Here is a 21,899-nt window from a genome sequence, read left to right as displayed (position 1 = left end):
TCAAATTAAAAAAAAAAAAAGTACTTGTCCTATAAGGTCGCTTTCCTCTTGGCGATCACATCCGCCAGATGGATATCCGAACTTTCAGCTCTGTCAATCCGGAACGACTTGTGTATTTTCCACGCTAATACTGTTGTTCTTCGCCTGGACCCAGCCTTCTTGCCGAAGGTGAACTCATATTTTCATCGCGCTCAGGAATTAATCCTTCCTGACTTCTGCCCGTCGCCCAAGCACCAACGTGAGAGGGATTGGCACACCCTTGACGTGCGCAGGGCCCTCCGGCGTTATATTCGCAGGACTGAGTCGTTCCGGAAAACGGAGGCCCTTTTGATTTCTTTCCATCCAAGATCCTTGGGCCAAAAAATATCTCCATCGACCGTGGGCAGGTGGATTAAGGCGTGCATCTCCACTGCTTATGAAAGCCAGGCCAGGCAGGTCCCAGCTGGGATTTTGCCTCACTCTACTCGCAGTGCGGCAACGTCAGCTGCTTGGGCCACTCAGGCATCTGTTTCGGACATCTGCTGGGCTGCCACCTGGTCCTCGGTGACACCTTTTATCAGACATTATAGGGTGGATTCATTTGCCTCGGCTGAGGCTTCCTTTGGCCGTCGTGTCCTGCAGAGTGTTCTGGTGACGCAGGACTCCGGGGGCCTTTAGTTTCCCACCCTTGTTTTTCTGAGCTTGGGTATATCCCAGCTATGGACTGCAGGAGCAGTACTCTGGAAAACGAACATTGTCTTACCTGAATGTTCCTTTTCAGAGTACTGCGACTGCAGTCCATCCCCTCCCCTGGTTTTTTTGTCTTTCTGATATTAATGGACTACTGGTCTCTGGGCCGGTCTGAATTTGTTGATGTTGCCGACCCGTTGGGGTTTTCTTGGACTGTCTTAGGTGGTCGCGCCTTCGTTCAAAGACTGGTGCATTATGGGAGCAATGGGCGTGGCCACAGGACGAAGAGAGAGATATTCTTAAAGATCACCCAGTCAAAAGGAACTGATGATGAAGAAACCCAGCTATGGACTGCAGTCGCAGTACTCCGAAAAGGAACATTCAGGTAAGACAATGTTCGTTCTCATTGTAAGGTATTTATATTTAAAGAGATACAAATTCTCTGTGCATCTACATTTCTTTTCATGTAACTATAATCTTTCTTTGATCAGTGATATATTGATTGTATGAAGCTATACAGTAGCAGCAGTAGTCATATTGTTCTTGTTCTCTTCTTTTTTTCTAAAAAATTATCTGATTCTCCTGTATAAGAAAAAGCTGTTTAAGGTATTGTTAACTTGCACACCTGTTAAAATGGAAACTCTATCACAATAATATTTGAATATAGTTTAAATCAATTCTAGAATTTATGGGGTGGGCAAGGCTTATGTACTTTAGCTATATTTCCCCTTCTCCTCTGCATTGACTATATCAGCCTGATTGCCTACCGCATTTTGCCAGTACAGGTAATCTCTGGGTTACGAGTGTTCCCTTAGAGAATGTTCGGAGTTAAGCAATAAGCACCCTTAGCATTCACGAACACATCCCGAAATTACGAATGTTGCAGCATCATGGGAATTGTTTGCCCTTACGAACTACCGAAGAGGCTCTGGAACATTTACCCTGCCTATACACTTCCCCACCGGGTCTTCACAGCCTGTGGAGACTCACTTACCTTGCAAAGATCTCTTTGTCATGGTTTCTTTGCCTACTTTGTTGCTTCAGGTTTTAGGTGCATTCATAGAGAACAGAAGCCTAATGTACTGTGAGATCATGCAAGATCTCGTGCTACTGAAGTTGCATGATCTCACACTTTAGACTTCTATTCTCTGTGGACGTTTGCAAACGGAGGGAAGGCTTCGGTCCTTCAGGCCTTCATCTGTTTGCCGTTTCCTTGCTGAAGCCTGCAGGGAGATTGCGTCAGCACCAGCGAAGCTTGGGAGGGGCAGATTCCCCCCTTCGAAGCTCTGTTCCTACCGGCAAAGGCTTTTTGCAAAGGGCTGCTGAAGCCTACAGGGACACAATCCTCAAGCACATTGACGGCAAGAAAGGAGGCCCGGAAGGGCGTGCGCAACCCTCTGGCCCTCTTTTTTGTTGCCGAAGCCTTCCTCAAGCTGCCCTGGCCTCCATTACATTCTCCATTACATTCATAACTTGAGGACTACCTGTACACTATTTTACGCTAACCACTGTTGCTGTTATCTTTAAGTGCAGCATATTGAACTGGCCCATCCTGGCCAAATATTTCCAGTCCTGCCTTCTGCCTTCCTTACCATGGCTTCATATACATAACTTCCAAGTGTTTACTCCACCTTCCACTTCCCAGCACTTTTCTTTTTCTGCCTACCCAAAGATCTTAGCAGCAGCTAAGGAAAGATTAAAAAAGAAGCCTAAAGAGAATTGGTTATGATATAATTGATGCTAAGGACATTGGCATGGCTATCCAATCACCCTTCCTTATCTTCTTACAACCTTCCTTTCCCTTTCTTCTCTTAGTTGGCATGAGTAGGTACCAATGTCCTTAACTTTTACTTATTTTGCCTCTCCCTTAATTTTTTTATTTTATTTTATTTTATTTTATTTTATTTTATTTTATTTTATTTTATTTTATTTTATTTTATTTTATTTTATTATTTTATTTTATTTTATTTTATTTATTTTATTATTTTATTTTATTTTATTTTATTTTATTTTATTTTATTATTTCATTTCATTTCATTTCATTTCAATTTATTTGATTTGATTTGATTTGATTTGATTTGATTTGATTTGATTTGATTAGATTAGATTATCAGAATACTTCTGCCTATGCCTGGACCAAGAGCTTTCAGTCTGAACAGATTATCTGGAATCATCATGGAATGGTTCATGTATAATTGTTTTGCATAGTACTAATTTTTGGGATTTAAATGTTGTATCTTACTTATAGTATGTAATTTAGTACTTATAGTATGTAATTTAGCTTAAGAAATAGGTGGTTTAAAAGGAGAAAATTTTCATGTTTTTCATTTGTTCAGTTTTTTTTTTCCCAATGTTACTAGATAAGAAAACAAAACTTCGTCTGGACACTGGCAAACAAAATCTTGGAAAAGTTTTGGGTTTTTATAATGTACATCCATTAATGATATGTCCCCAACTCTGCCTTTTGTGTAAAAATACTATTAGACAAATTGTCGAAAACTCAAATATATTTGAAATGGTGATAAGTCTAAGAGACTTAAAAAAAATAGTATGTGAATAATGATGTAGTTTAAAAGATTCCAGAATTAATTCATTACATTTTCTGTTCTTTTACATAATGACAATATAATTAATTTTTCACTTGTTTCAGTAATAATGGAATACTAACTGAAATTGTAACTGAAGTTGTCTGCTTTTTAAATTTGGTTCCTAATATCTTCTGGATAGTATTTAACTTGCATATTTACTTAGATGCTAAAATATATATTATAAGTAGCATTTATCATCTTTCATACAGGCAATACTTATTGTTGTTACAGTTGCCTTTGTTCAGGTAAGAATTCCTCATTTGCTTCTTTCTAGTCACTATTTGTTATGTATTTACAGTTGTTATGGAAATTAAAACATTTAAGAGTATTTGTAGGTTGATTCTTTTCCTATTTTCTTTCCCTTTAATGTGTTTATATCTCTGATTCAAAATAGACATATCTATTGAAATATATATTCAGTAGCGTATACAGGAAAGGAGGGACTACATTTACTGATACTGTAATAACGTTTTGCTTGCTGAAATAAAGAAAAGTCACAAAGAAGAATTTCCTTTTGCAACCTATTGATAAATATGTTGGGATAGGTCTCACAATTGGAAAAATATTGATATACTTTTTTTTATCTAGGTTATTGATGTAAATCTGAATCTCTTATACAGACAGACAGACAGACAGACAGACAGACAGACAGACAGACAGACACACACACACACACACACACACACACACACACACACCAGAGGTGGATTTCAGCAGGTTCTGACCAGTTCTGGAGAACCGGTAGCGGAAATTTTGAGTAGTTCGGAGAAGCGGTAGTAAAAATTCTGACTGGCCCCATACCCATCTATTCTCTGCCTCCCAAATCCCAGCTAATCAGGAGGAAATGAGGATTTTGCAGTAACCTTTCCCTGGAGTGGGCTGGGAATGCAGATTTTACAGTATCCTTCCCCTGCCATGCCCACCAAGCCACGCCCACCAAGCCATGCCACACCCACCAAGCCATACCCACAGAACCGGTAGTAAAACATTTTGAAACCCACCACTGATATACATGTACATGTACACACACACACACACACACACAGACAGAGACATATTATACATACATATACAGGTATCGTGTTTCCCCAAAAATAAGATCCTGTCTTATACTTTTTTGAATCCTGAAATAAGTGCTTGGCCTTATTGCCATGCACTCAAAAGCCCGATTGGGCTTATTATCAGGGGATGTCTTATTTTGGGGGAAACAGGGTAGTCCTTCACTTATAGCAGTTCATTTAATGATCGTTCAAAGTTATAACAGCACTGAAAAAGTACATTCTAATTAAAACTGAAAAATAGTTCTCAGGTTCCATTCTAGCCCCAAATTGGATAATAAAATTTGACAACGAGAATATTTGGGAATTTGGAGACTAATCCTGAGCTTAGGGTAATTCTCTTTTTTCCATGCGAAACTCCTCCAGGTTCACCTATAGAAGGTTTTTAAGCAGCATCTTTTTATTTCCATAGTTGATGCAAATGTAGTATGATGTTTATCAACACTTGGTAATCAACAGATACCACTTTTGCTAAAAGGCATGTAATACAAGTTGTAGTAATATCCACTGTATAAGAAGCTACACAGGATACTAGTGCTATACGAAACTTCTGGATGTCATTTCTTGATTATGTCATGGAACGCTAACACTGCCCATAGTTCTTGTCAAGTAATTAAAATGAATCATGACTGATCTTTTGGAAGCTGTAATAGCATTTAGTGATGTAGTCTACTGATCTCTTTACCCAAATTGTGGAAGAGCTTTCTGGAGTGGAGAAATCAGTGTAAGTCACATGGGATGAGCTGGGCAGTTCACTCCATAACCAGTCACATTGATTGCTCCAAAGAAGGCAGACAGCTGCCATGAGAAAGTCACATGCTGTCCTATGATTATGCTGACCTGGGAAGATCCACTATAACAATTAAATTTTGTTGCTGAAAATGTAATCCTGGCCCTTAGGAAAAAATAAGTTAATAATTTTGCACATGTGGAAAATATCAGATCAACTACAGAAGTACAGGCATTCACAAATCTTGTGCATATACCAAAGTCTGTCTCTAATTTCATGCTTTGTATTTGCAGGAATATCGTTCTGAAAAATCTCTTGAAGAATTGAGTAAACTTGTACCTCCAGGATGTCACTGGTAAGGAGTAACTTATTTTGGTTTTAGATATATGTGACATGTCTGAAGATGCACATCTAATTTCATATTATGCAAAATGGCTGAACTTGTGATTTATTTGAACTGGCTTTTGTTTAACAGTAAATATTTTGTAATCCCATTTGAAGATTACAGTGAAGAATAGTATGAAATATTCTTTGAAAATAAATTATGAACGGTGGTTTTTTAAATTTTTATGTTCTTGCCTCATTGAAAGAAAAGTGAATGCAGACACTTTTGAGCCACCAGATGAAGGGGGAATCTGTTGAAAAAATGCGTATGAGCAGAGAAATAATTCTATAAATAAAAATATACAATCTTTCAAATATATAATATTTTTAAGGTTTGTATCATTTATGTATAAACAATTGCTAGATTTTATGGCTATTAAATTACACTCAGCTGGATTCAGACATGCATAGTTTAAGTTCCATCAATTTGTAGGAGTCCACACAAACTTGCTTTTAATCCAACCCTCTCTAAAATTATATTTTTATAGAGATTCCATAAAATGGCACCTGACCATAGTTTTAGTTCTGTACAATAGAGTTCATTAAAAAATCTGGCAAATGATAGATGTGAAAAAATCATTGTGCAAAAAACATATTATCTTTTTAATATTCTATATTCATGATACAAATTGCAAAGGAATTTTAATAAAGGAGAAAAAATAGTTGGCATTTTGATTTCTGTTCATATTGATGAACTTCAATCTCAATTTCTACTTGAAATGGAACAAATAACATCTGAAAGGGAAGATGTTTAGTATAGCAAATCAAGCAAATTTTATCCAGAAATATACACAAAGGCTAGTCAAAGATTATGACTTGAATTTTGTTTTAATTTATTAGATGTAGGCATTGCATAACCGCAGACTGACTCTGGATACTTTACATAAAACTAAACAAGGTAGAAAATGCAATATAAGTAGAAATGTTTTTTTAAAAAGAGGAGGGAGAATAAAATGATAAATCTGGTCAATAACACCTATACATGCAAATGTATCTGATATATTCCAATCACTTTAACCCAAAGCTTTGGAAAATAGTCAAGTCTTATTAGCCATTTGAGGTAGTCCAGTGAAGAAGCACATAGATACTCTATCCTTACTGTAAAGTTACATATTCAAAATCTTGCCAATCAAAAGTATTCTTCCCCTCCTTTCATTCTATTCCCTGGAAAACTAGTAGGGGGTCTAATCTAAAATGCTACCCACATCCCCTCTGTTTCTGTAGATTGAGATACCTTTTGCATGACAATTGCCTAGTCTGTGACTCTTCCTCCTGTTTTTCAAGGTCATTCCCATCTACCTCTACAGGTCATTAGGGATTTTTAGAATACCATCAGGATGGGAATAATGTACATTGTGATTTTACAGTATTTAGCTGTTAAATTTAAAGGTCTTTTTAATTCTTAAAATAAATGTGAAGGAATAATATATTCTGTTAAGTTTTTATCTATTTATGTCTCGCCAGTGTTCGAGAAGGAAGGGTAGAACATACACTTGCAAGAGACTTAGTTCCTGGAGACACTGTCTGCCTATCAGTGGGTGACAGAGTTCCTGCAGATTTGCGTTTATTTGAGGTAAGCCAATGACTTAGTAAATAATAGAACTGACATCTTTTAAATTTCTAACAATGTGCACTCATAAGCCAATTTTAACAGCTGAATGCTATAATTTTGTATCAAGTAAAAGTGTAAATCCTCCTATTGTAAGAGCTATCTTATGCTCTTTTTGTGACTATTGATAATCTAATTCTATTACATTTTCATCTAATGGTTTTAACTGACCCTGGAAATATCAGATGTGATTATACTTGTAAATAATTGGGGAACAATGATGATACTTATCTAAGGTTTTAATTCAGGATGTTTAGATGAATTAATTGTTGATTATTTTCAAAAGATACCATTTATATTTCAAGACAGAATGTTTGTAGAGATTTTCACTATCAGTCCAAGACATCCAACTAGGTAGTTTTAATTTTATTCAGTCATCTTAAAGAGCTAACTCATTATTATGTATTTATAAGTGAAAAAGTGAAAGTGAAAAACTTTCAAAGTTAGAATTTGTTTCTCAAAGTAATGCGTTACCTGAATTCTGATTATACATGTTATTTTTCTGTTATTTCTATAGTATGATTTGTTAATAGTATAACAAATCTAATATACTTAATAATATAAAGTCAAGGAGATGAAACCTAAACTAAGTTACCCTAGAATGTATAATATAAGTACAACATTGGGCACTTCAAATGAAAGGACTTTCCTTAAGTAATATCTCCATTTTGCTTAAAATGCTCCATCCCCTAATAGAACAGTTGTTTCAAACTGTTGAATATAGCCCCTACCATTTAAAACAAGTAGAATGCATAATATAACTTTTTAATTTTATCTGTTTGCTCTCAAAGGCAATTGATCTCTCTATTGATGAATCGAGTTTGACTGGTGAGACAACTCCGTGTTCTAAATGCACTTCTCCCCAACCAGCTGCTATGAATGGAGATCTCACATCAAGAAGCAATATTGCTTTTATGGGAACACTTGTTCGATGTGGAAAAGCCAAGGTAATTTTCTTCAAAGGTTATTAAACTAATTCTAAAAAAATAGATCAGAGATAGAATATGTATTTTTAAATATTTTCTTTACTTTGTGTGCTGGAAAATATATTATGAATACTTTCAGTTGCCTGTTTGTAATTTATTAAAAATATTGAAAAATGAATTGTTCACAACTTTGTGTTAAATATATTTATTTTAATTAAGATGGAGTCATAGCAATTGAAATATATATTTATTTAATGAATAATGTTTAAATCAATGCAACTAATAACTTAAATGGATCTCTGTATGTCAGATTCTGTGGAGTCACTTACTGCCTCTTTGTTGCTGGGATTCTTGCAAAGAGTATTAGACTAGACCAATATCGATTGCATTTTGTAGTGTACATTTTATATTTCTAAGAATGTGTTTGGAAGTTTAGTCAACACAGATTAGTTCTGCTTTAACTGTTCAGAATCCTTGAGTACTTGTTTGTATTTTTTTTTCAAAAAATTAAATTTTGGCAAACCAAATTGATTTCCTGAATAGAGCAATTTTAAACAATTTAATCTTTTTGCTTCTGTTTTGTAGGGGATAGTTATTGGAACTGGTGAAAACTCTGAATTTGGTGAGGTTTTCAAAATGATGCAAGCAGAAGAAGTAAGTAATATTTCACAAATAATATTAATGTAAACCCTAACTAATATAAACCTTGACTAATTATCAATTTATAACCATTCATTCAGTGACTGTTAGAAGTTAGAATATTATTGAATAAAAGGATTTACAACTCATGCTTGATTGCAGTGCCCTTGCAGTCACATTATCAAAATTTGGGCCCACCCACACTTATGACTGCAGGGGCGCTTCACCTCCTCCTCCATGTCCCCTATCTTTGCTCTTTTGGGTAGCCCTGCACTCCACCACTTACCTCTGCTGCCCCTGCTACCCTATCTCCCACTATTGTTGGCTAATCTTTGCCATCTTTCTTCTCCTACTGGTGGTCCAGGATCTGGGTGCTGTGTGAGGGTGCAGCCCTGGGATGCATGCATTGAGGGCAGGGAGTGGTTCCCTGGCAAAGGTGGATGCTGTGTGAGCTGCAGAGGGTACATTGCACTCCTGGAAGCCTACAGTCCTTCCAGAAGTGCTATTTAGCCGGTTCGGACCGGTTCTGGCATCCAGGTAGGGAAAATTTTGACTGGTTTGGAGAACCAGTAGGGAAAATTTTGATTGGCCCTGCCCACCTGCTCTCCCCCTCCTCTCACCTCTCCTATATTCTGTTGTTTATTAATTCAGCTGATTTGAGCAGCAGAGTGGATTGCCGCGCTTCAGTTGAGCTAAGAAACAGCTGATGGTTGGTCTTAGTCTCATTTGCCCTCAGCTAAGAAACAGAAAAGTAAGCAAACACAATAGAATAATAAATGGACAATTTTTGCCAATTTTTTTTTTTTTACTTTCCCTCGGGCAACTCTTAATTAGCTTAAATGAGATGTCTGGGCATTCAGCCAAGAGCAATTATCACCTTGTTACAGGGGTGAAATGTAAAATTTGTTACTACCGGTTCTGTGGGCGTGGCTTGGTGGTGGGGGTAATGTGACTGGGTGGGCGTGGGCAACTTTTTTTTTTTTTTTTAACTTTTCAAAGCATTTTTTCTAATGCTTTGAAAAGCCTCTCTGCCGATCAGGCAACTCAGCTGGGATCATCAGAGAGGCTTTTTAAAAAATGCCTCTTTGCTGATCAGGCAATTCAACTGGGATTGTCAGAGAGGCTTTTTAAAAAATGCCTCTCTGCCAATCAGGCAACTCAGCTGTGATCGGCAGAGAGGCTTTTTAAAAAATGCTTTTTGATTTCCCCAGAATATTTTTTATTTTTTCCAACATAACACATAAAATACATCTCTTTCGAGAGCGAAGTCTCGATCCGGTCATGAATAGGTACAATCGCTTACATTTTTAAAAATCTCCATTCACAATTTCCCATTATATCTTTTAAAATTCAAAGTCAAAACATAGAAAATTTTTTAGTCATAAACTCTAATATATTGATCAGAACCATTCTATTATATCACCACCAATTTAATTTCCAGGTACACATTTAATTCATTGTTATGTTCATTTATAAGTTCAATTATCGCTGATTCTTTTCCAAGCTCTCTTCATTACACCTTTTAACATCAATATTAAAACATTAAAAAAAGAAAAAAATATTCTAATCTCTTAGTCTAATTATTTACCTTACAATTTCTAACCACACATCATAGTTTCAACTTAGATACAGTTCTATTTTTTATTTCAAATAATAAATCAAAATTCAGTCCATATGTCTTGATCTCTTGACCCCTTCATCAGATCTTTAACCCTTAAAGCTTTGTCAATTTGCCTTTAGTTTTGCATATTTCCTATTCTCAAATTTATCTCAAAATCCCTATCCTCCTCCCTATCTCCTCCTAATTGGCTGATTTCCAGCATTTTATTGTTTGGCTGATTAACAGCATATCCTCCTCCATACCTCCAACTTTTGTTTGGCTGATTTCCAGCATGCTTTGTTTTGGCTGATTTCCACCATAGTCACCTCCATATCTCCTCCCATTGTTGGCTAGTGTCCAACGTATTATATTTTGGCTGATTTCGAGCATCGTCTCCTCCAAACCTCCCATTATTATTTGGCTGATTTCCAGCTTACTTTATTTTGGCTGATTCCCAGCATAGTCACCTCCATACCTCCCCCCGTTGTTGGCTAAAGTCCAATGTATTATGTTTTGGCTGATTACCAGCATCGTCTCCTCCATACCTCCCATTATTATTGGGCTGACTTCCAGCATATTTTATTTTGGCTAGTTTCCATTTTAATTAGTTCACATATAACATAAATTGCCTTTTCATTGCCACAATTTTAACTCAGCATAGTTTTTAACAAATATCTTCTCATCCAGTTTCTCCTAGGTTGTAAATTCCCTTTAAAATAATCTACTTCATATTTATTTTAAATCTCAAAAATTCATTTTAGCATTTAGAACATTTAGAAAGGTCTTATACTCACTCAATCATTTATAGTCTCATTTCATAACTAAGTATATCTGTCTATATAATCCAATTTAAAATAATTGAAAATAGAAGGTGAAAGAGAAAAAGAAAGAAAAGCAAAAACAAGGAAGCAAAGAAGAAGAGAGGAGAGAAGACAAAAATAGAAAAGAACAAAGAAAATATCAAAAAGAAAAAAAGAAAGAAGAAAAAACAAAAAAACTGAAAGATAACAAAGGGGAACAAACAAAACTACAACAAAAAAAGAAATATATATATATATATATAATTCTTCGTATCAGTATTCAGGCTTCAGATATTCATTACATTTCTAATTTAATCAAACTATGTTATTTTTCTTGTCTCATAACCTGCTGTATTCCATTTAATCTTTTTTCCCATCTGTCCAAAATTGTTCTTTTTCATTCTCAATATTACCACTGTTAAGAATTTTATAAAGTTTAATTCCTTTATATCCTTCCATGTATGATCAATTCTTCTTTTAGTGCCACACCTTTTTTCCTTTTGTTGCTGTGCCTATAAATCGAATTATAATTATCCGTTTTACTTCTTCTTTCTTTCCATCCATAAAGTTTCCAACGGACAAATTGAGTCTCTCCAAAATCAGAGCTTCTTATTTGTTGCCAAAGTAGTCCAGTTAAGTTAGCGAGACACATAGATTCTCTTCCAAATTGCTAAAAAGCCACAGTTATACTTTCACTTCCTCACAGTCTCAATTTTGTGTATTCCAAGCCTATCCGCTTGTCTTTTCCCTTTGTTTAAAAAGGTCCCATTTATCAATTCTTTTCTTTTCTCTCTTCCAAGAATAATCCATTCCCATTTGGTAAAAAGAAACAGTTTTTCAAAGTTTATAGCTTCCCAAAAGAGCAGTCATTCCCAATTAGCAATAAAGTCTGCAAACCTTTATTAAGTTAATGGGTCTTTCCCTTTTAAAAACCATTTTGTAAATCTTCTTGCCCCGATACTCAGTAGCCGCTAATTAAGACTGGGGCACATTTGTAATCCACAATTTAAGCGCTGTTCCCGCCTGAGTTTAGTCTTGCTTACCCGGCTTCCGAACACCTTGCTCTCCCATTCTCTTCTTTCTCCTGCACAGTGCTTTCTCTGTTGGCGCAGGCTTCGAGGCAGTCGCCATGACTGCCGCTCCCCCGCTGCTGCTCAGAGGGCTTCCTCCGGCCCCGAGGGACCTGCCCATCCCTCTCGGCCGTCCAAGGGGTCCCTCTCTCTACCCCTGTCCCTACAGGACAGGGTAGGTCCACAGACCTGCCGGCTGCGGTTCACCAGACGGGGTTTTCGCGGGACTCATAAGAGCCCCGCCATTTCCCCGCCTGCATCGCCCAGCGCCAACTGGAAGTCTTTTCAAAGCATTTCTTTTACCACCTCTTCGGCCAAGAGGTTGCAGAAAAAATTGCTTTGAAAAGCCTCTTACGATCCCAGCTCAGCCGTGCGATCATCAGAGGCTTTTTTTTTTACTTTTAAAAGCATTTTTTCGTCGGAAGAGTTTGTAGAAAAAATGCTTTTAAAAGTAAAAAAAAAAAAGCCTCTGATGATTGTGCGGCTCAGCTGGGCATGGTGGAGGGGGGGGCATGCAGGGATTTTTGCTACCGGTTTTCCGAACCACCCGCCACCATCGCTACCGGATTGCGCGATCCGGTCTGAACCGGGAGCGTTTCACCCCTGCCTTGTTACCAGGTTCTCCTAAAATGTTGCAAAGCTGCAAACCAGCTCAGGAGAAATTCAGACAATATAGCTGGTAGAAACTCCCTGCCTTACCCCAGAAGTTTGTTTTGCTGGAAGGGTGAGTTAGAATTGTCTCTTCTCCCCCACCTTACTTTCCACCTTCTTAGAAACAGAAAGTTACAGGGCTAATCTGGAAGGACAGCCTCTTCCAGTGAAGATTTTTCTGTGTCTTCTAATTTTCTTCCAGAGCAGAACAAAAAAGCCTCTTCCTGTGAAGGCTTTTCCAATTCTTTATTCTGATTTTCTCCTGGAGCAAAAGAAAGCCCTTTCTAGTGAAGTCTTCCCTGTGTGTTTATTCTAATTTTCCTCTGGATTGGAGCAAAATCATCTGGTGGCAGGCCTTAAGTAACAATCCCACATGCGTTATCCACCTATTATTTAATTTACCACTTCTGTCTATGCCTCTTTCCCAAACTGTATACTTGTCTCCTCCCTCCCTCCCTCCCTCCCCCTCCCCCCCTTCTCTCTCTCTCTCTCACACACACACACACACACTGGTCCATGGTAAAATTGTCTTCCATGAAACCAGTCCCTAGTGCCAGAAAGGTTGGGGACCTCTGAATTAGACCATGCAGGGTCCCTTCAGGAGAGCCCTTTGAAGGATTATGTATTAATAGAAAAGCAACTAACTTAGCTCTGATCCTAAACACTAAAGCTGTTGCACATAAAAAACAGGAGCTCTGATCAACTATCACAGCCACCTTTTGGATCTGAGTGGGGGGCCTGGGAAAGGTGTCAAAATAACAGAATAGCAGTTAGAAGGGACTTTTGAGGGGACCCTATATCGTTTCAGAGAAATGGCTGTCCAGTCTTTTCTGAAAAACTACCAGTGATCGAGCACTAAGAACTTCTGGAGACAAGCAGTTCCACTGTCAGGAAGCTTCTCCTTAGTTTTAGGTTGCTTCTCTCTTTGTTCAGTTTCCATCCATTGCTTCTTGTTTTGCCTTCTGCTTCTTTGGAAAATACATTGCCCCCCCCTTCTTTGTGGCAGCCCCTTAAAAGCCTGTTGCCTATCACACATCTATAGTATGTAGATAATAAAGTCGACATTTTTACAAAACTATAGATACATTGAGGCTGGTTTGACAAGGAATGGCTGGGAGGGGAGGGGCTAGACGAGGCGAGGCATCCATTGACGTGAGTGACATTGAGTTGAAGATGCCCACCCAGTCACATGACCACCCACCCACACCCACCCAGTCACATGACCACCAAGCCACGCCCACCAAGCCACGCCCACAGAACCGGTAGGAAAATTTTTTGAATTTCACCCCTAAGTCCTTCTCTTTTTTCCAAATCCATCCCAAAGAATCTCCGACTTTAGCCCAGGAAACCACCACTGGCTTTTCCCATTCTCACTGTGGGCACCCCAGAATTGTCTTGCCAAGCACCTGGATCCCCCTCTACCAGCAAGAGGAAGAAAATAGCAACTGTGGGCAGTGGGATGCAGCAGTGACAGGGAGAAACAGGCGTGCAGGACATACAAAAAGGCAAAGATGATAGAAGATAGGAGGGTGAGGGGAATTGAAGTGAAGACAAGCACAACAGGGCAGAAGAAGCGTGAGATCCTCACCTAATAACAGCACTCTCTTGGCCTAAGGACCACAACTGGGTCTACTGGAACTGCCAAACTCTGTGGTCGCATGGTGATTCACCTAATGATTGCATTGCCAGTCCGAATTGAGACCATAATTTGCAGTCTACCTGTGCTACATATGCAGAAATATTTTTTCCTGAATAATTTCAAACTTGCATTCCAGACTAATATCAATACTCTTAAAATTGTTTATATTATTGCATACAGGTGTACAGAAATGAGTTCAAACATTGTACAAAATTTGAAGTGGATACTAGCCTGAATTTAGATTCTTTAAGATTTAGAATTTAAATTTATAATTTAATTTTTTTTCTTTCATATCTCTCAGGTGTAAGGCTTTTCTCAGGAATTCTTTAAAACAGTTTAATCCTTTAATTTTAGCATGATTTCAGTGAATGTGAAACAACTCTGCAAATTCAGCAAATCAATGAGTTTAATAATATCAGTCTGACAATTTTTTTAAATAAAGGCACCAAAGACACCTTTGCAGAGAAGCATGGATCTACTAGGGAAGCAGCTTTCCTTGTATTCTTTCGGTATAATTGGTAAGGAATCAATTAAGTTATTGATTGTAAATGTTTGGGAGGCATTGTGGGAAAGGGTATTAATATCAGGACGATCGATGTTTATAAGTTCTGTTTATTTTTATAGGAATAATTATGTTAGTTGGTTGGTTGCAAGGAAAACATATCCTTGATATGTTTACCATTGGTGTCAGGTAAGATTCTTATTCTATATTCACTACATTGTATAAAAAAACAGATTTCATTCCCTAAAGAACATCATGAAATATAGAACTTACATTCAGGATTGCCATGTATTGAATAAATTCTGTCTCTGTGCAAATAAGTGAAAAAAAATCCCAGTTTTGCATATAGATTGTTAAATTCTAAGCTTGCTGTAATACAGAGAAAAGAGTTTTGGAAGTTGTGGTAATCTCAAGAAACATTTCAGAGTTAGGCAGTGCTACTTGAATTAATTCTGGATTAACAATAGGCTTCTGCTTTAGAAACCTCAAATTTCAAAGAAAGAAAGCAAAACACTTGTCAGCTCCCCAGTCCTCTTTGAATGCAGTTATTTGTGAAATTTGTCAATATTCTGTTTTAACTTAACTGTATAAATCATTTTTTCTGTATTTAATATTGACATATAACTTAATTAACACATCCTCTCAATATTACAGTTTAGCTGTTGCTGCCATCCCGGAAGGTCTTCCAATTGTTGTAACAGTAACATTGGCTCTTGGTGTCATGAGAATGGTTAAGAAACAGGCCATTGTGAAAAAATTACCAATTGTTGAAACTTTAGGTAAGATTAACTATAGTATGCAAAACTGCTAAAAATATCTAGGGATAAATTAAACATGTATCAAAATACTTTGAGTATAAATGGCATCTTATTGTATAAAAAGCAGTGCTCCAAAATATCCGAAGTGACCACTATAGTAATAAAGTATTATAAAAATAAACCCTTGTATTCTGGAATAGCTATGATTTCTATATACCGTATTTTCCGGCGTATAAGATGACTTTTTAACACATGAAAATCTTCTCAAAAGTTGGGGGTCGTCTTATACGCCGGGTATCGTTCTCCTGTAACCAGGCAGACCAGCCCGAAAGGCTCTGATGAGCCTTAAATGGCTCTGACGATCCAAGCCCTGACGATCTGCTAATCAGGCAACTCAGTTGGGATCGCCAGAGCCATGGAGAAGGAAAAAACTTTTCTCCTTTTACATGGCTCTGACGATCCAAGCTCTGACGATTTGCTAATCAGGCAACTCAGCTGGGATCGCCAGAGCCATGGAGAAGGAAAAAAGTTTTCCCCCTCCAGCTTGCTTACCTTAGCTGCTTGCCTTGCTTCGCTTGCCTTGCTTCGCTTGCCTGAATCCATTCCATCAGCAAGCAACTCCCTGCCTGCAATCAAGCAGGCAGGGAGTTGTGGACTTCAACTCCCAGAATTCCTTAGCCAGCAAAACAAAGCTGGCTGAGGAATTCTGGGAGTTGAAGTCTACAAGTCTTAAAGTTGCCAAGGTTGGAGACCCCTGTTCTATTGGGTAAGTTTTTTTCCCCTTTGGGATCTTTAAAAAAAATAGTTAATTGGGGTTTTTTTTTAGTTGTTCTTTTTTAGACCTAGCCATTTAAAGTTTAGGAAGTTTTAAATTTAGCTTTTATATAAAAATAAAAATAAAATAATATTTGTGCAGATTTCTGAGATTTAGTATGTTTTTGTAGTGTTTCACTCTAACTACACAAACACACAAAATCTCACAAAGCTGTATGTGGAATTTTGTGTGTGTAAAGTGTGAAAGTTGGGTTTTGGGGCTTTTTGTGGCTGTGTGAGGTTCCTGCTTGTTTCAGGGGCCATTTTGGGTCTAGCACAGCTGCTTTTACATTGTGGGTGAGCCAGTTGTGTTGTGTTGTGTTGTGTGTGTGTGTAAAGTGTGAAAGTTGTTTTTTGGGGCTTTTTGTGGCTGTGTGAGGTTCCTGCTTGTTTCAGAGGCCATTTTGGGTCTAGCACAGCTGCTTTTATATTGTGGGTGAGCCAGTTGTGTTGTGTTGTGTTGTGTGTGTGTGTAAAGTGTGAAAGGTTTTTTGGGGGGCTTTTTATGGCTGTGTGAGGTTCCTGCTTGTTGCAGGGGCCATTTTGGGTCTAGCACAGCTGCTTTTACATTGTGGATGAGCCAGTTGATGTTTTTTAATTTTTATTTGGTGTGCATTGGAAGAGAGGTAGTCTTATACGGCGAATATAGCCCAAACCCTATATTTTAACAGGAAAATTCGGGGGTCGTCTTATACGCCCAGTCATCTTATATGCCGGAAAATACGGTATGCTGGTAAATATTTTTATTGTGTTTAAAAATTGCAGGAAACAATCTGCAGGCAGTTGAAATGGCAGACTTAAGCTTGAATTGTTATATATTGATGAGGCCTTGTTTTTGGAAGAGCAAGCATAACTCATTGAACTGGCGCAGAATTCAACAGTATGGTTATTGGCCATAGCCAAGCTTTTGGACCGTATTAAAAATAACTTTTAACTGTATTCACTACCTAGCCAGATAGAAAACCTGTCTAACTTTAGAATAGCAGTGGAAACTCTACTATATTTGCATGATTAGAGTTGTGGAACCTTTTCTAAGGAGATATATATATATATATAGCCCCCTACATTTATATTCTTTTAATTGGGACAGCAGTTCTAAAATCAAAGCATTAGATTGAATGACTGTATTTTATTAAGGGAATATTTTTTTTGACATCTGAAGTTTATTAAATAGATAAAATGTTTGATCTAGTGCAAAAGAGAGAATTTGGTATGTTTATCTGAAGAAAACTAGAACACCCCACATTGATTTGCCTTAAGTAAATTGAAAAATCAAGAATAAATTTGGAGCTAAGAACCTTTTAACTGCTTAGAATATGTTATTAGGTCAGGCAACAATCCAAAGTTCTGCTCCAAAAGTAATCATCCAGGTCATGGAGAGGAGTCACTAAAAGAACTAGAAGTATTTTGAAATGTATCTTTCTTCAGATTTGGATAATGATGGTCTTCATCTTGTTAAACTGAAAAGGCAAATGGTGGTTGTTGCAGAGCAGCACGTGCAGATCCTTCATCCAGAGCACCTGCAAGTGCTTATTAGTTTGGCAATCCCAATTCTTCCTTTGGGCAAAGGTGCAGAATGGTGGAACCAGCTGCCTTTGCAGTTGTTGCCGTTGGAATGTGAAAAGAGTAGCTCCAGCATGAATTATGCTAAAACTTTAGTGAAAGGGTAAGGCCTCTCTTTAAAAATGAACTGGCCTGAGACCTTAGAATAGGTTTATGACATGGCTAGGCCACAGATTATGGGACTTTTCCTATCCCTGACCTAAGCAAGGATTCTTCTCTATTACTTTAGATTCTTAATAGTGATTTTGCTCTTATATTCCATTATCTTATCAAATCTGACAAATAATGAACTGATAATATTGTTTATGTTTTTCAGGATGTTGCAATGTAATTTGTTCAGATAAAACTGGTACACTGACAAAAAATGAAATGACTGTTACTCATATATTCACAGCAGATGGACTACATGCTGAGGTATGTGAGCATCAGTGACAGAGATTCTTTGTTTATTAAAGTGTAATGGTTCTGAAATCTTTTTCCTGGAGACTGGCTGTTATTAGAGAAAATTAGCCTCTGTGGCTATTTGGGATTTTTCAGTCTTGGCAACTACAAAATATGTGGATTTACAACATATTGCTTGGGAATTCTGGGAGTTGGTCCATTTATCAGTTGCCAAGGTTGCAAAACCCTGGACTACTGGACAGTTGTTTCAAATATATATATTTATACATGTACTCCTTGTTTGTCATTGAACCTGGAATTATGATTGTAGCAGCTGTAAATTGAGGCATCATATGGCTGGACACAATTTTTCAACCTGATTTGCTTTGGTTGTTAAGTAAATGCTGCAGTCATTAAACAATTTTCTTCCACTGGCATTTTTTGCTGAAAGCTAGAAGTAAATGCTGCACTTCACTGGTTAGATGGCCTAGACATAGTTATTTGAACATATATTTTATTCTGTTTTACCAATCTATTTGAAATGTTAATATATATTTCTAGTCCGTTTATGATATGCCATGCACTAAATAAATAAAGGAGAATCAAGGATTTATGTTTCACAAATCATTACTTTTCCTAAATTATTTTTAAGATCATAAAGTTTGATAATTGTGCTGATTATTTTGTCACAGGTTACTGGAGTGGGCTATAATAGATTTGGGGAAGTCATTGTTGAAGGTGATATTGTTCATGGATTTAGCAAACCATCTATTGGCAGAATTATTGAGGTAAGCCTCGCATAGAAAAATAACTATCTTCTGAAATAGTAACAGTTTATTATAGTAACATTTGTTTTCTTTGCAGGCTGGGTGTGTGTGCAATGATGCTATAATTAGAAACAACACTTTAATGGGAAAACCAACTGAAGGAGCCTTAATTGCTCTTGCTATGAAGGTAGGAAGTGCACTGAATCAATGAATGATACTAATTTAAAAATATAAAACACATATTAAAAAAAACACCATACAGGATAAACTCTGACTGTATTATTATTGTTGTTGTTTGGGACATATAATGTTAGACTAACAAAAATATTGTAATACAGGTAGTCTTTGACTTACATTCACAATTGAGCTCAAAATTTCTGTTGCTAAGTGAAACATTTGTTAAGTGAATTTTGCTGCATTTTACGACCTTTCTTGCCACAGTTGTTATGTCAGTCACTGCAGTTGTTAAGTTAGTCACACAGTTGACTAAAATGAATCTGGCTTCTTCCCTATTTGGTTGTCAGAAGTTTGCCGAGGGGATCACATGACCCCGGGACACTGCAACCGTCATAAATAGGAATTAATTGCCAGGCATCCAAATTTTGATCATGTGACCACAGGGATACTGCAATGATCTTGTGAAAAATGGTCATAATCCACTTTTTCCAATGCTGTTGTAACTTGGAATGGTCAGTAAGCAAACTGTTGTAAGTCGAGGACTACTTGTTGTATAAGTGTTATTATTAGTTGAAGCTTACTATGAAAACTAAAGCAATGAAAGAACAAGTAATATATGTGCTCATAAACACACACATATATAATACAATCCAATGAATAAAATCTAATTAAAAAACTGAATTAGCAGTTTCTAATGGTGAATAGATATAGCAAGAGCCTTAAAAAGTGTTTTATTCTGATTTTTCTTCGATAGTGAACCAGAAATATTGTGTACTTTTTGGAATTAAAATGCTAAGATTTCAAATTCTAACCAATTTGTTGATTCTTATAATTTGTCTGTTGAATTTTGAAGCTTTTAATTTCAATTTTTCTAAATTGTAAATTAATGAGTTAAATTACTGTTTGAGTTACAAAAAATAGTTTTCAGAGTTTAGGCAGTATTATGAGATAAACCCAGGAGCGAAACACAGCACACAGAGCCTTTAGATAATTAACAGTGGTTTTACCTACAGCTAAATATATACAGACATACATGGTAAATACCTTATCATACAACTACTGACACAAGGAGAGTAATGAGATACACGACGAGAAAGAACATGAGAAGGGAGACCCTCTAATGGCTTCCCTTATATAAACAGCTTCTTACCCAGCTTATTAAAGTGGCAGTAACCCTGCTGCCTCATTCCCATTGCATCAGCTTTCAGTTGCCTCCGCTTACAACCTTCCATCAGCTTACAGCTATTAAATCTACATACCCTGACAATAGTTGATGATTTGAAGTTGCCAGAAACTGAAATGGTTCTAGAATTAATAAAAACTTCAATGTTAACTATTTTATAGCTTAGGCATTAGCATTTTTTTAAAAAGGAAAATTATCTTGTTATTAGATTATAGGCATTGTTAACATAGGAGATAATACTATCAACAGAATACAAGAACTAGGTGGAAATTTGAAGTATATGTAATTAAGTGTTAAGGGTACAGAATATGTTCAACTACTGACACTGAAGAAGCCAACAATGTGAAGATACATTTTTGTTCTGTAACAAAATTTTCAGTGGCTTTTTATTGCCTTAAAAAAGCATCTTAGCAATTAAAGGTGTTTATAAAACTGTAGCTTTAATTAAAAATACCACCACAACTCTTTTTATGCAAAGGTTTTAAGATTGGACCTGTTTCTGTTAGGCAAAACTTCAGATATATTCTGTTTTTCATTTTTACAATTAATGTACAATAATTTCAACTTTTGATTTTTCAAAATATAACAGAATCGCTTATCTGCATCAATAATTAAACAGTGGTTCTTGTCTGTGGTAAAGTATGCTTCAAAAAAACATTGGATTCTATAAAATTCTGATAGACCATCTAAAGATTTTGGAAAAATAACCCTTTCATTATAGTTTTAACATTTGTTAACAAATTTTAGCAAAATAATTTTACTAATCAAGTGAAATAATTTTAGTAAAATAGAGAAATTGAAAGTGTACATAACTATAGTTATAACTTTAATAAAAAGTATTAAAGGGAAATTAAAAGTAAAGGTAAAGAATATTGTGAATACAATTGAAAGAAAGAAATGAAGTAGTGAAATGATGTAGATAATATATATAAAATGAGTAGGATATGTATTGCCTGAAGGATGTCTTTTGTTTTCATAGATGGGTTTAGATGGAATCCAGCAGGATTACATAAGAAAAGCAGAATATCCTTTCAGTTCTGAGCAAAAATGGATGGCTGTTAAGTGTGTACATAGAACCCAACAGGTATTGCCATTACTAAACTTTTAATGGAATCTAATATTTTCCTACAACCTATTGTTTTTAATAATGCAGTGATTAAATTCTGCCCCATTGTATTTAAAAGAAAAATAACTATATTTTATTTATTTTATTTTATTTATTATTAAACTTCTGGCCCACACATCTTACTGAGGCAACTCTAGGCAGTTTACAATTTAAAGGCAATCATACAATTTAAATTGTTATACTTCATTTTAGACTGAAGGTAACGTTATAATTGTTTGAGAGAGAAAAAGAACAAGTAAATGCAGCTGAGGACGATGTGTAACAGA

At 36.5% G+C, this 21,899-nt stretch overlaps 1 protein-coding gene across 12 annotated transcripts in view; it reads left to right on the top strand.

The window, feature by feature from the left end:
* The window catches only part of ATP2C1 (ATPase secretory pathway Ca2+ transporting 1), a 139,463-nt gene that overhangs the window by 60,836 nt on the left and 56,728 nt on the right, over nucleotides 1-21,899 (top strand). For 9 of the 12 annotated variants that reach the window (XM_060685880.2, XM_060685886.2, XM_087894205.1 and 6 more), the window contains 12 exons: nucleotides 3,467-3,502; nucleotides 5,339-5,400; nucleotides 6,894-7,002; nucleotides 7,830-7,985; nucleotides 8,550-8,618; nucleotides 14,806-14,881; nucleotides 14,988-15,054; nucleotides 15,520-15,644; nucleotides 18,316-18,413; nucleotides 19,073-19,168; nucleotides 19,245-19,334; nucleotides 21,487-21,591. In XM_060685880.2, the coding sequence (XP_060541863.1) occupies nucleotides 3,467-3,502; nucleotides 5,339-5,400; nucleotides 6,894-7,002; nucleotides 7,830-7,985; nucleotides 8,550-8,618; nucleotides 14,806-14,881; nucleotides 14,988-15,054; nucleotides 15,520-15,644; nucleotides 18,316-18,413; nucleotides 19,073-19,168; nucleotides 19,245-19,334; nucleotides 21,487-21,591 (1,089 nt within the window). The remainder of the gene's footprint in view (nucleotides 1-3,466; nucleotides 3,503-5,338; nucleotides 5,401-6,893; nucleotides 7,003-7,829; nucleotides 7,986-8,549; nucleotides 8,619-14,805; nucleotides 14,882-14,987; nucleotides 15,055-15,519; nucleotides 15,645-18,315; nucleotides 18,414-19,072; nucleotides 19,169-19,244; nucleotides 19,335-21,486; nucleotides 21,592-21,899) is intronic. The other 3 variants (XM_087894210.1, XM_087894212.1, XM_087894211.1) reach the window with 1 other exon arrangement.

This window comes from Pantherophis guttatus, chromosome 4 (genome assembly GCF_059756535.1).
Source record: "Pantherophis guttatus breed Tessera chromosome 4, ASM5975653v1, whole genome shotgun sequence".
Classification (NCBI taxonomy): domain Eukaryota; kingdom Metazoa; phylum Chordata; class Lepidosauria; order Squamata; family Colubridae; genus Pantherophis; species Pantherophis guttatus.
This window is presented reverse-complemented; position numbering and strand designations above follow the sequence as displayed.